The sequence below is a fragment of the Loxodonta africana genome, chromosome 17 (genome assembly GCF_030014295.1).
Source record: "Loxodonta africana isolate mLoxAfr1 chromosome 17, mLoxAfr1.hap2, whole genome shotgun sequence".
Lineage (NCBI taxonomy): Eukaryota > Metazoa > Chordata > Mammalia > Proboscidea > Elephantidae > Loxodonta > Loxodonta africana.
Window position 1 is genome coordinate 1,989,163 of NC_087358.1, and position 13,925 is coordinate 2,003,087.

At 37.9% G+C, this 13,925-nt stretch overlaps 1 protein-coding gene across 5 annotated transcripts in view; it reads right to left on the reverse strand.

Moving 5' to 3' along the window:
* The window catches only part of NBEA (neurobeachin), a 914,947-nt gene that overhangs the window by 579,373 nt on the left and 321,649 nt on the right, over positions 1-13,925 (reverse strand). For 3 of the 5 annotated variants that reach the window (XM_064269917.1, XM_064269918.1, XM_064269916.1), the window contains exon 29: positions 12,824-12,919. The exons of the other annotated variants lie outside the window; for them this stretch is intronic. In XM_064269917.1, coding sequence (XP_064125987.1) covers positions 12,824-12,919 — 96 coding nt within the window. The remainder of the gene's footprint in view (positions 1-12,823; positions 12,920-13,925) is intronic. 5 annotated transcript variants of the gene reach the window in all.

Below are 13,925 nucleotides of genomic sequence, written 5' to 3' on the forward strand. Positions count from 1 at the left end.
CAAATTGGGAAGGAAGAAGTAAAACTGTCCCTATTTGTGGATGATATGATACTATACATAGAAAACCAAACAGACTCTACGAGAAAACTACTGGAGCTAATAGATTCAGCAAAGTAACAAGATACAAGATAAACATAGAAAAATCCGTTGGATTCCTATATACCAATAAAGAGAACTACCAAAAGGAAATCAGGAAAACAATACCACTTATAATAGTCACTTAAAAAAAAAAAAAACTTAGGAATAAATCTAACCAGGGATGTAAAGGACCTATACAAAGAAAACTACAAAACACTACTGCAAGAAACCAAAAGAGACTTACATAAATGGCAAAACATACCATGCTCCTGGATAGATAAGACTCAATATTGTGAAAATGTCAATTCTACCCCCGCAACAAAAAAAAGCAATCTACAAATACAATGCAATCCCGATCCAAACACCAACACTATTCCTTAAAGAGATAGAAAAACTAACCATTAACTTTAAATGGAGAAGGAAGAGGCCCCAGATGAGTAAAGCACTCTTGAAGAAGAAGAATAAAGTAGGAGGACTTGCACTACTTGACTTCAGAACCTACAATACAGTTACAGTAGTCAAAACAACCTGGTACTGGTACAATGACAGACACATTGACCAATGGAACAGAACTGAGAACCCAGATGTAAATCCATCCACCTACAGTCACCTGATCTTCGACAAGGGCCCAAAGTCCATCAAATTGGGAAAAAACAGTCTTTTTAACAAATGGTGCTGGCAAAACTGGATGTCCATCTGCAAAAAAATGAAACAGCGCCCATACCTCATACCATACGCAAAAACTAATTCAAAATGGATCAAAGACCTAAGTATAAAACCAAAAATTATAAAGATCATAAAAGAAAAAATAAGGCCAAAGCTAGAAGTCCTAATTCATGGCTTTAACAGAATACAAACCATAACTACCAATACACAAATACCAGAAGATAAGCTAGATAAGTGGAATCGTCTAAAAATTTAACACTTATGCTCATCGAGACATTACCAAAAAACTAAAAAGAGAACCTACAGACTGGGAGAAAATTTTTGGCTATGACAAATCCAACAAACTTCTGATCTCTAAAATCTACAGGAAAATGTAACACCTCTCCAGCAAAAAGACAAATAGTCCAATTTAAAAATGGGCAAAGGATATGAACAGACAGACACTTTGCCAAAGAAGATATTCAGGTGGCCAACAGACACATGAAGAAATGCTCACTAATACTAGCCAGTAGAGAAATGCAAATCAAAACCACAATGAGATACCATCTCACCTTGACATTACTGGCACAAATAAAAAATAAACAGAAAATAACAAATGTTGGAGAGGTTGCAGGGAAATTGGAACTCTTGTGGTACAATCATTTTGCAAAGGATATGGTACTTCCTTAAAAAGCTAGAAATAGAAATATCCTATGATCCAGCAATCCCACTCCTAAGAATATACCCTAGAGAAGTAAGAGCCATCACATGAACAGATATATGCACACCCACGCTCACTGCAGCATTATTCACAATAGTAAAAAGATGGAAACAACCTAAGTGCCCATCAATAGATGTATGGATGAACAAATTATCATACATACATACAATGGAATGCTATACAATGATAAAAAACAATGATGAATCTGCGAAATAGTTGACAACACAGATGAATCTGGAGGCCATTATTCTGAGTGAAATAAGTCAATCACAAAAGGACAAATATGGTAATGAGACCACTACTACAAAAACTCATGAAAAGGTTTACACAACAAATAAACAATCTCTGATGGTTATGAGGGAGGGGAGGGGTGGGAATAAAAACTAAATAGACAATAGATAGGTGGTAACTTTGGTGAAGCGTTAGACAACACAATACTGGGGAAGCACCACAACTTGTACAAGGCAAGGTCATGGAAGCTCCACAGACACATCCAGACTCTCTGAGGGACCGAATTACTGGGCTGACCATGGTCTCAGGGAACATCTAGTTCAATTGGCATAACATAGTTCATAAAGAAAATGTTCTACATCCTACTTTGGTGAGTAGCATCTGGGATCTTAAAAGCTTGTGAGCAGCCATCTAAGATACTCCACTGATATCACCCCATCTGAAGCAAGGGAGAATGAAGAAAACCAAAGACTCAAGGGAAAGATTAGTCCAAAGTACTAATGGACCACAACTACCACAGCCTCTATCAGACTGAGTCCAGCACAAGTAGATGGTGCCCGACTACCACCACCAGTTGCTCTGACAAACATCATCACAATAGAGGGTCCTGGACAGAGCTGGAGAAAAATGTAGAACAAAATTCTAACTCACAAAAAAAAAAGAAAGAAAAGACCAGACTTACTGGACTAACAGAGACTGGAGAAACCCCGAGAATACAGCCCCTGAACTCCCTTTTAACTCAGTACTGAAGTCACTCCTGAGGTTCAGCCAAAGATTAGACAGGCTTATGAAACAAAACGAGACTAAATGGTTACACCAGCCCTGGGGCAGGGATGTGAAGGCAGGAGGGGACAGAAAAGCTGGTAATGGGGAACCCGAGGTTGAGAAGGGGAGAGTGTTGACACTTTGTCTGGTTGGCAACCAATGTCACAGAATATGTACACCAATTGTTTAATGAGAAACTACTTTGCTCTGTAAACTTTCATCTAGAGTACAATAAAAAATAAATAAAATGGAAGTCTTGATCATTCTCTTCAACCTTATCTATCTAGAGTCTTGCCTGCTTTGATAAATGGCCCTTTTATCACCTCAGGATTTTAGGCCTGAGTGTTACAGATACGTGTCAACTTTGCAAATGTAACATTTTCTCATGCCCCCCACATCCAATCTATTGCAATGTCCACTAAGTTTACCTGTAAAGTACATCTCTGATTTATCTTCCTCTTTGATCTACCCTTTACCATACCCTAGTCCTAGGCAATAGCATCCTACCTATAATGCACCAGCCTCATAATGTTATCCAGTTCTGTTCTATAATCTCTCTAATCTGTACCCCCACTGCACCCAGACTACTCTTTTAAAATTATAATCCAGCTTTTGATATTTGTAGCATGCAAAATAACACTCCCTCCCCAAAAGACATTCACATCCTATTTCCCGTTACCTGTGCTCATGTTGCTTTACATGGCAAAAGGGACTCTGCAGATGCGATTAGATCGAAGGACCTCGAGAAGGGGAGATTATCCTGGATTACCCAGATGGGCCCAATCTAACACATAAGTCCTTACGAGCAAAGAACCTTTCCAGGCTGTGGTCAAAAGAAGATGTGACTACAGTACAGTGGTCTAAGAGATACAATGTGGCTGGTTTTGAAGACGGAGGAAGAGGCCCACGAGCCAAGAAATGTGGGTGGCCTTTAGAAGCCAGCAAGAAAACGAATTCTCCCCTAGAGCCTCTAGAAGAGAATGCAGCCCTGTCAACTCCTTGATTTTAGCCCAACAAGACCTGTCGGAATTCTAACCTGCAGAGCGGTAAGGTAATAAATTTGTGTTGTTCTATGCCATTAAGTTTGTGATAATTTGTTACGGCAACAATAGAACACTAATTCAGTAATCCTCTGCTTAGTTTGAAAACACAGATCCTTAATACAGTTGACAGTCCCCATCTGTCCAGCCTCATGAAATGCTGCTCTTTCCCGTGATAACTACGTTCCACCCACATATCCTCCCTAAATGTGCCCAACAATCGCTGTCTTTGAACGTGGGACTCCCCTCTCAGAAACACGCTTCCGCTGCCTCCACTCTTTTTAACAAACTGAACTCATCTTTAGGTTCTCACTCCTATGAACGGTCTTGCCCAAACCAAACTGAAATTATACTTCTTCTTTTATGCTGTCTTGTAATAACCATAACCTGCAATTTTATTTCTTAGCATGTCCCAGGCATGCAATTATATATTTATATGTGCATTTCTAAAAGCGTCCCATGCTTTGCAATTATATATTTACGCGTGTGTTTCTAAAAGTTCCTCCCCCCCCCCCACTATAATGGTAGCTTCGTAAAGATAGGACCTTTTTGCTCACTGCTACATCCTCAGAACCTAGGACATAGTAGAAAATTGTTCATTTATTCACCAAATATTTCGTGAAGGAATTATAAAGCAAAATGAAAGAAAGGTCAGATTAGAAATGAAAGAGCAGGACAAGGAAGGATTTTGTTGGTACTTTTACTAATATTGAAAATATATATTTTACATTTTACAGAGTTTAAGATAGTTTTTAATGAGTGCTAGGAATAAGTTTAGGCATGGTTTTTACCTCTAAATTACAAAAACGTAATTTATTCAACATCAGTATCCATTCAGAACTCTATAAAGATTATACTAATGACATTGTTTTAGAACACTTATAAAATAATGATGCATCCACATAATGGACTGCAATGTGGCCGTTAAAAGTGATTCTAAAACCAAGAGGAAAAAAAACACAAATTCACAATATTAAAATATTTGTATTTTATTATATAACCTGTTTTTTAAAATAATTTAATAAACATTATTAAGCTTATTTCTAATTTTCCATTACAATAAAAGCTGAGTAATAAAAATACTTCTATTTAAATTACTGTATATATACCCTTACTTGTGGTGTCCTTAAGATAAAATTCTAAAGGTTAAATTACTACATCGAGGGATACGGACATTTCTATGCTTTATAAAGGGCACATATTTGCATTCTCACTCTTCGAAATTTTGCCCAATTAAACAGCAAATTATGAGATATTGTTGTTTCAATACGAATGTATTCGTTGGGATGGGAGGATAGAGAGAGTTGGAAGCTGGCAGAATTGTCAGGAAAGGAGAGACTGGAAGGGCTGACTCATTAGGGGAGAGCAGGTGGGAGCACGGAGTAAGGTGTCTATAAACTTATATGTGACAGTCTGACTTGAGTTGTAAACGTTCACTTGAACGTAAAAGATAATTAAAAAAAAAAAAAAGAATGTATTTGTTAGAGAGTTAAACAGATTTTCCTTACTTCTACTAATTCCTGTCTTCTTTTGTGAAGTATTTGGTATTTTCTATATATTTCTATTACTGTGATATATTCTATTACTGACCTGTTAGAACTCTTTACTCATTAAAGTTATTCATTTTTATCATATAAATATACAAATTTTGCTTGCATTTTGCTTTTCAATGTTGCTAATATTTTCAGACATGCAGATATATAAAACTTTGATTTAGTTATATCTTTGATTTATGTTATGATCTAAAAGATCTTTTATACTATTACATAAATACTAATTTTAATATTCTTTCATTATGTTCACAGGTTCATTTTTACCTCTAAATTTTAACAAATATGGAATTTAGTATAATACATGAGATAAGGACATAAATTATTTTTTCTTCCAAATCATTACTCCATTTGGTAACCCCAAAACCATTTGTCAAAAATAATACGTCTTCCACTTGATTAGAAAAATTACACTAATATGTGAAACCAAAAAAAAAAAAAAAAAAAAACCAAACCCGTTGCCATCGACTCAATTCTGACTCACGGCGACCCTACAGAACAGAGTAGAACTGCCCCATACAGTTTCCAAGGAGCAGCTGGTGGATTCAAACTGCCGACCTTTTGGTTAGTAGCCATAGCTCTTAACCACTGCGCCACTAGGGTTTCCAATATGCGAAATGCTCATACGAATGCCAGCCTATTTATAGATTTTTTTTTTTTATGCCACGTCTATTTTTGCAACAGTACCACGTTGTAAACTCTTACCCAAAATGGAGCAAGTAATGTTGTTATCTTCAAGGTACGCTCTTAGTGTTCATCAACAGCCAGTTTCAGTAATTTACCCCGTCTTAGTTTCCTAGGGAGCCCTGGTGGCACAGTGGTTAAGAGCTTGGCTGTTAACAAAAAAGCCGGCAGTTAGAATCCACCAGCTGCTCCCTGGAAACCCTATGGGGCAGTTCTCCCCGTCCTATAAGGTCGCTATAAATTGGAACCGACTCCACGGCAACGAGATTACTCAACTCGACGACAATGGGCTTATTTTCCTAGGGCTGCCATAACAAACTACTACAAAATGGATGGCTTTAAAGAAAAGAATTTATTTTCTCATTAGTTCTGGAGACCAGAAGTCCAAATTCAAGGTGTCTGCAGGACCATACACACTCTGTCAGCTCTAAGGGAAGATCCTACCTTTTCTTTTCCCAGGCCTTCTTCTACTAGCCCAGACATTCCTTGGTGTTCTTTGGCTGCTTGTAAATGTATTTTCACATGGCGCCTTCCCCCGTGTGACTCTGTTTCTGTAACTGTTCTCCCGTTTTAGAAGACAGCGCTCAGAGGGGATTGTTGTTAGGTAGCATTGACTCAGGTCCAACTCCCAGTGACCCTAACTACAATAGAAGGAAACACTGCCCAGTCCTGCGCCATCCTCATGATCATTGTTAGGTTGGGGCCCATTGTTGCAGCCACTATGTCAGTCCATCTCCTTGAGGGTCTTCCTTTTTTTCGCTGACCCTCTACTTTACCAAGCATGATGTCCTTCTCCAGAGACTGGTCCCTCCTGATAACATGTCCAAAGTATGTGAGATGAAATCTTACCATCCTTGCTTCTAAGGAGCATTCTGGCTGTACTCCTTCCAGGACAGATTTGTTAGTTCTTCTGGCAGTGCACGGTATATTTAATATTCTTCACCAACACCATAATACAAAGGCATCAATTCTTCTTGGGTCTTCTAATTCATTGTCCAGCTTTCACATGCATATGAGGCGATCGAAAACACCACAGCTTGGGTCAGGCCCACCTCAGTCCTTAAAGTGACATTTTTGCTTTTTAACACTTTAAAGACGTCTTTTGCAGCAGATTTGCTCAAAGCAATGCGTGGTTCAGATTCCAGGCTGCTGTTTCCATGGACATTTATAGTGGATCCAAGTAAAATGAAATCCCTGACAACTTTAATCTCTTCTTTATTTATCATGATGTTGATTATTGGTCTAGTTTTTAGGATTTTTGTTTTCTTTACGTTGAGGTGTAACCCATAATGAAGGCTGTAGTCTTTGATCTTCATCAGTAAGTGCTTCAAGTCCTCTTCACTTTCAGCAAGCAAGGTTGTGTCATCTGCATATCACAGGTTGTTAATGAGTCTTCCTCCAATTCTGATATCCCCTTCTTCTTCATATAATCCAACTTCTTGTATTAGTTGCTCAGCATACAGACTGAATAAATGTGGTTGAAGGATACAACCCTGACTCACACTTTTACCTCATTTTAAACCATGCAGTATCCCCTTGTTCTTTTTGTACGACTGCCTCTTGGTCTATGTACAGGTTTCTCATGGCACAATTAAGTGTTCTGGAATCCCCATTCTTCGCAATGTTATCCATAATTCATTAGGATCCATGAAGTTAAATGCTTTTGCATAGTCAATAAAACACAAGTAAACACCTTTCTGGTATTCTCTGCTTTCAGCCAAGACCCATCTGACATCAGCAATGATATCCCTTGTTCCACTTCCTCTTCTGAATCTGGTTTGAATTTCTGGCAGTTCCCTGTGGATGTACTGCTACAACTGCCTTGAATGATTTTCAAGAAAATTTTACTTGCATGTGATTTTTAATATTGTTCAATAATTTCTGCATTCTGTTGAATTACCTTTCTTTGGAATAGGTACAAATACGGATCTCTTCCAATTGGTTGGCCAGGTAGCTGATTTCCAAATTTCTTGGCATAGACTAGTGAGGGCTTCCAGTGCTGCATCTGTTTGTTGGAACATCTCACTTGGTATTCTGTCAATTCCTGGAGACTTATTTTTCGCCAATGCTTTCAGTGCAGCTTGGGCCTCTTCCTTCAATACCATCAGATCTGGATCATATGCTATGCCCTGAAATGACTGAACGTTGACCAATTCTTTTTGGTACAGTGACTCTGTGTATTCCTTTCATCTTCTTTTGATGCCTCCTGCATCGTTTATGGAGACCTAATGGCATGGTGGGTAATACCTATAGCTGCTAACCAAAAGGTCAGCATTTCGAATCCACCAGCTGCTCCTTGGAAATCCTATGGGGGCAGTTCTACTCTGTCCTATAGGGTAGTTATAAGTCGGAATCAACTTGATGGCAACGGGGTTTTTTTTTTTTTTTTTTTTTGGTTCTGTGTCATTTAGTATTTTCCCCTTAGAATTCTTCAATATTGCCAACTAGAGACTTGAGTTTTTTCTTCAGTTCTTTCAGCTTGAGAAATGCAGAGCGTGTTCTTCCCTTTTGGTTTTTTTTTTTTAAATCTCCAGGTCTTTGCACATTTCATTATAATACTTTACTTTGTCTTCTCTCAAGCTGCTCTTTGAAATCTTCTGTTCGGCCCTTTTACTTCCTCATTTCTTCCTTTAGCTTTAGGTACACTACATTCAAAGGCAACTTTCAGAGTCTCTTCTGACATCATTTTGGTTATTTCTTTCTTTTCTGTCTTTTTAATGACTTCTTGCTGTCTTCAAGTATGATGTCCTTGATGTCATTTTACAACTTGTCTGGTCTTCAGTCATTAGTGCTCGAAGTGTCAAATCTATTCTTGAGATGGTTTCTAAATTCAAGTGGGATATACTCAACTTTGTACTTTGGCTCTCGTGAATTTGTTCTAATTTTCTTCAGTTTCAACTTGAACATGCATAGGAGTAATTGATGTTCTGTTCCACAGCTGGCCCCTGGCCTTGCTCAATGAAGAAGTCGTTGGTCTTGCAAAAATCTATTACGTGATCTCTGGCATCATTTCTATCACTAAGGCCATGTTTTCCAACTACAGATCCTTCTTCTTTGTTTCCAGCTTTTGCATTCCAATGGCCAATAATTATCAATGTATCTTGATTGCATGTTTGATCAATTTCAGACAGCAGAAGGTGGTAAAAATCTTCAATTTCTTCATCTTTGGCCTTAGCAGCTGTTGGGTAAATTTGAATAATGGTCACATTAGCTAGTCTTCCTTGTAGGTGTATGGGTATTATCCTATCACTGACAGTGTTGTACTTCAGGGTAGATCTTGAAATGTTCTTTATGACAATGAACACGATGGCATTCTTCTTAAATGTGTCATTGCTGGCATAGTAGACCATATGATTGTCTGATTCACAATGACGAATACCAGTCCATTTCAATTCACTAATACCTATGATATCAATGTATATGCATTTCATTTCATTTCTGAGGACTTCCAATTTTCCTAGATTCATACTTCATACATTCCACTTTCCAACTATTAATGGATGTTTGCGGCTCTATCTTCTCATTTCGAGTCATGTCCCATCAGCAAATGAAGGCACTGAAAGCTTGATTCCACCCATGTCATTAAATTCGACTCTACTTTGAGGAGGCAGCTCTTCTCTAGTCGTATTCTGAGTGCCTTCCAGCCTGAGGGGATCATCCTCTGGCACTATATCAGACAAGGTCCCACTGCTATTCATAAGATTTTTACTGGCCAATTTTCTCAGAAGTAGACTGCCATGTCCTTCTTCCTAGTCTGTGTTAGTCTGGAAGCTCTGCTGAAACCTGTCCACCAAGGGTGACCCTGATGATATTTGAAATAGTGGTGGCAAAATTTCCAGTGTCATAGCAACACCCAAGCCACCACAGTAGGACACACCGACTGACATACGGTGGCAGAGGGATTAGGATACTGTATTCTGGTATGACCTTGATAACTGGTAAAACAGAAGAACCTATTTCTAAACAAGGTCACATTCACAGATACAGTGGTTGGAATTTCAACATATTCATGGGGGGACACAATTCAATCCATAACAATCTTGTATAGTCATAATTAAATATAAATTGTATTTCAATGACAGAATTGGTTTCAAATCCATGAATTTCCTACATATGGATCTTCTTTTAAAGGAAAATAAAATCCAAAACATTGTATCAAATCCACAAAATGACGGGTGATAATTTTTCAATGATGTACTGTACACATCAAGAACTTCACTGAAGATAAAGATACTTTAGTGATAATATAAAAATTAAGAAACATATCACAGAAACTGTACTTCCAAGGTTTTAATTTTTGCTTTTGTCCGTTGTTCTTATCTGTCATTGAAAAACATGTAATCATTTTGCCTACAAAAATGTTAAGTTCATTAAAAATATTTTAGATGTCAAAAAGGCCAATCCAACTCTTCTTTAAAGTGTGGAATTAAACTCATTTAGTTTAACTAACACTAAGAGTTCACTTTGTAGTGCCAGCATCATCAACAAAACTTTTCTCCTCAATAACCACTGTACCACTGAATGCAGTAACAGTAATTTATCATTAGTTTCCATATTATCACGTAATACAAAGAAAAATCACAAATTTACCACATTAACCTTAAAGTAATTCAAAATTCGTACTATGTGAGGAGGGTCACTATTCTGTTCACCTAAAATTGTTTTCAGAGCCAGACTTTCTTGATAAAGACAGCCATGCTCTGACATTGCAATGCAGGCTCCTCAGTCTGGGTAACTAAAAAAGTAACTACTCCAGAATATTTCACAGTCACTGCGGCTGAGCCATTCAAAAACACTCCTGCACAAGCAAACTCCAAACAAAATTTGTGGACAATACAATCTTTCACAGTTCATGCCGTTCAGAGCTAGTTGTGTTTGTTAGCAATAAAGCTGAAAAAAGGAATTTTTCCTTCATTTCACTATGATGTTCAACAGTTGGCACATGTATAAAAAATATCTGTGCATTCATCAAAGTGTAATGAAAAACACTTCCCTCTCCTTATTTGTTCTTTAAGTTGGTCTTGCAGATCACCAGCTAATTACTGAATACACTGAACTACGGTGTCACTGAGCTTCCTCTTCTGGCTCACATTCACACTTTTCAAACAAACATTTTTTAAAAATATTTTTCCACTAATCCCTTTGCAATTATATATGAATTTTCAATCTTAGCAATTGGAAGCGTTGCCTTATAAGAGGCCCAGAAGACAATAACGTTTATATATGAAATACTGAACTCTTCACTCCTATTATAGATCCAAGCTTTCATCTTCTTTCATTTTCCTAGAGAACTTCCTATAACATCTCTTGTAGTGTAGGTCTTCTGGAGATAGAATTTATCACATTTTGTCACAAAGAGGCTTATTTTTACCTTAGTTTTTAGACATTTTCATTGGATATAGAAGTCTGGGTTTGTTTTTTTTTTTTTTTTTCCAGCACTTAAATAATGTCATTCCATTGTCTTCTGTTTTGATTAGTTTCTGATGAACAGTCTATAGATATTCTTACCTTTGTTCCTTCCTCCCTCCCACGGGCTACTTTGATGATTTCTTCTTTATCTTTGGTTTTCAGCACCTTGATTATGATATGTCTTGTTGGGGTTTTCTTTGTGCATATCCTGCTGCTTGGAGTTTGTTAAAATGTTGGGATATTTGGGATTACAATTTTTATCATATTTGAAAACTATGGCCAATATTTCTTCTCATTATTTTTCTCCCCCCGCCTCCCATTTCCCTCCTTTTGGGACTCCAATAACAAATACCATAGACTGCTTTAGAATGTCCCATGAAGCAATCCATTAGATTTCTATTTCTGCATAACAAAATACCATAAAGTCAGTGGCTCAAAACAGCACCCAGGTATTAGCTCACAGCTCTCCAGGTCAGAGGTCCAGTACAGCATTTCTGAGTTCTCTGAAATCAAGCTGCCAGCTGGCTGTGTTCTCATCGAGATCTCAGGATCCTTTTCCAAGATCATTGCAGTTATTACAGTACTCAGCTCCTTGTCATCATAGGACTGTGAAGAACTGTTATCTCCTTCAGGGGCTCTCAGTTTCTTCCCCATGGTTACCTACACCTCAGTGATGACGAACCTTCCTCAAGCGGAATCCCTCTCACACTCTCAAACTCTGACTTCCTGTTGTGCAACCAGCCAGAAAAAAACCCTCTGCTTTTAAGAGACTCCTAAGAGAAGGTCAGGCCTACCTTGATTATCACCTTTTCTTAAAAGCAATTGTGCTAAATAGTCTAACCTAATTGCAGGAGGAAAATCTATCATATTCACTGTCCCAGGCGCTATGCCAACCACAGTCTTCAGCTCTGTAGTGCCTAATCACGTTATTCCCAACCACAGCCACTATCATTTCAGATGTTTTATTTTTTGGCTCTAAAACTTTCAATTGCTTTTTCTTTATATATACTTTTTTTTTCCATTTCTCTCCTCATATGTTCACTTTTTTCTTTAAATTGAAAAGCATCCTGACCATAATATATAATATCTGCTTTAATGTCCTTATTTGATAATTCCACCCTCTCTCTCTGTCATGTCTGAATTGGTTTCTATTGATTGATACTTTTCCTGGATACACATCACATTTGCCTGCTTCTTTGCATATTTAATAATTTTTTACTGGACGTATAACATTTAATTTTACATTTTGGGTGACAGATTTTTTTGTATTCCTTTGAAGAGTGTTGGACTTTGTTCTGACAGGAAGTTAAGTAACTTACAGATCAGTTTGATGCTTCCAAGGCTTGTTTTTAAGCTTTTTTTCTACTGGGTCTAGGGTAGCCTTTACACTAGGCCTAATGTAGCCCCACTAGTAAGGTGTGATTCTTCTGGGACCTCTAGTGAATGCCACCACTGTGCATATTAATATACATATAATTAGGTGTCTTTAATTTTGCAGAAGGTACTTCAAGAATGTAATTGAACACAATTGTAAAAACTATAGTTTGCTCTCAATAGTAAGATATAAACACCACATATCATATCTTCATGAAACCTGAGGTGTATACGCGTTCATAAACAATTACATAATGAATATTTATGGTATAACACTTCATGAAATAAGAACATCCCAACAGGTCAGGAGCTGAGGTCAGTATTACCTTTGTAAAATGAGTGGGCAAAGCTCTGCTCAGGAGTTAACTTGGCAAGGAATCCGTGGTTCAGACTTGGATGAGGGATAGAGGGTATGACCACAACTGTGGAGAAAATCATGGAGTCAAATTTGAGCCAGCATGTGACAACCTGCAGCCTGGTCCACTGAAGACTCACGGCAGTTCTGTATTACTACAACATGCAAACAGTGCTAGCAACAGAGGATGCATCTTGGAGGGAAGGAAAGAGGTTTTCTATTAAGACAAGTGAAAGCATACGCCCATTAAGTACGGTAACTTCAGCAAAATACACAGAGACACGCAAATACACAAGAAAATCAGAACTGGAAGGTTCACTGTAATTGTACTTATTTTATACACATACATGACAGATATGAATGCATCAAAGATGAGGAAAAAGGGTTGATTAACATGATAAAGTCTTCACAGTTTTTTTTTTTTTTTTAAATGGTGAAAAGATATGAACTGGAATGGCAGGATGATATTTATTTGAAGAATAGAGTTAAAAATGAAAGTAAACTACAATGAAATAATGTAGTGTTTATGCATCAAAAATAAATATGGCACGCATTAGCAAAATCCTCCAGGTGAAGCCTAGCCCATATTCTCTACAACAACATAAAAGGTAAATGAGGCAGGAGAAGCTTACGGAAAACAAGAGGCAGAGATTTGGCCACTAATTTCTACTTGCTTAAAAAAGATTTCACTTCATTTACGCATCATGTGCATCACCTCCAGTGCTGTCAAGTTGATTCCAACTCATAGTGACCTTATAAGACAGAGTAGAACTGCCCCATGGGGTTTCCAAGGCTGTAATCTTACATTTGCCCTACAGGGTTTCCAGGGAGCGGCTGGTGCATTCAAACTGCCAACGGTCAAACACTTAGCCATTGCACCACCCGGGCTCCGATCTTTACGAAAGCAGACTGCCACATCTTTCTCCCGCAGGGCAGCTGGCGGGTTTGAACCACCGACCTGTCAGTTAGCACCTGAGCTTTTAACCACTGCTCCACCAGGGCTCCTTTGCATTTATTTAGGAAAGACAATTTCAACTATGAATTAATCCAGTGGTACGTGAAATATTATTGGG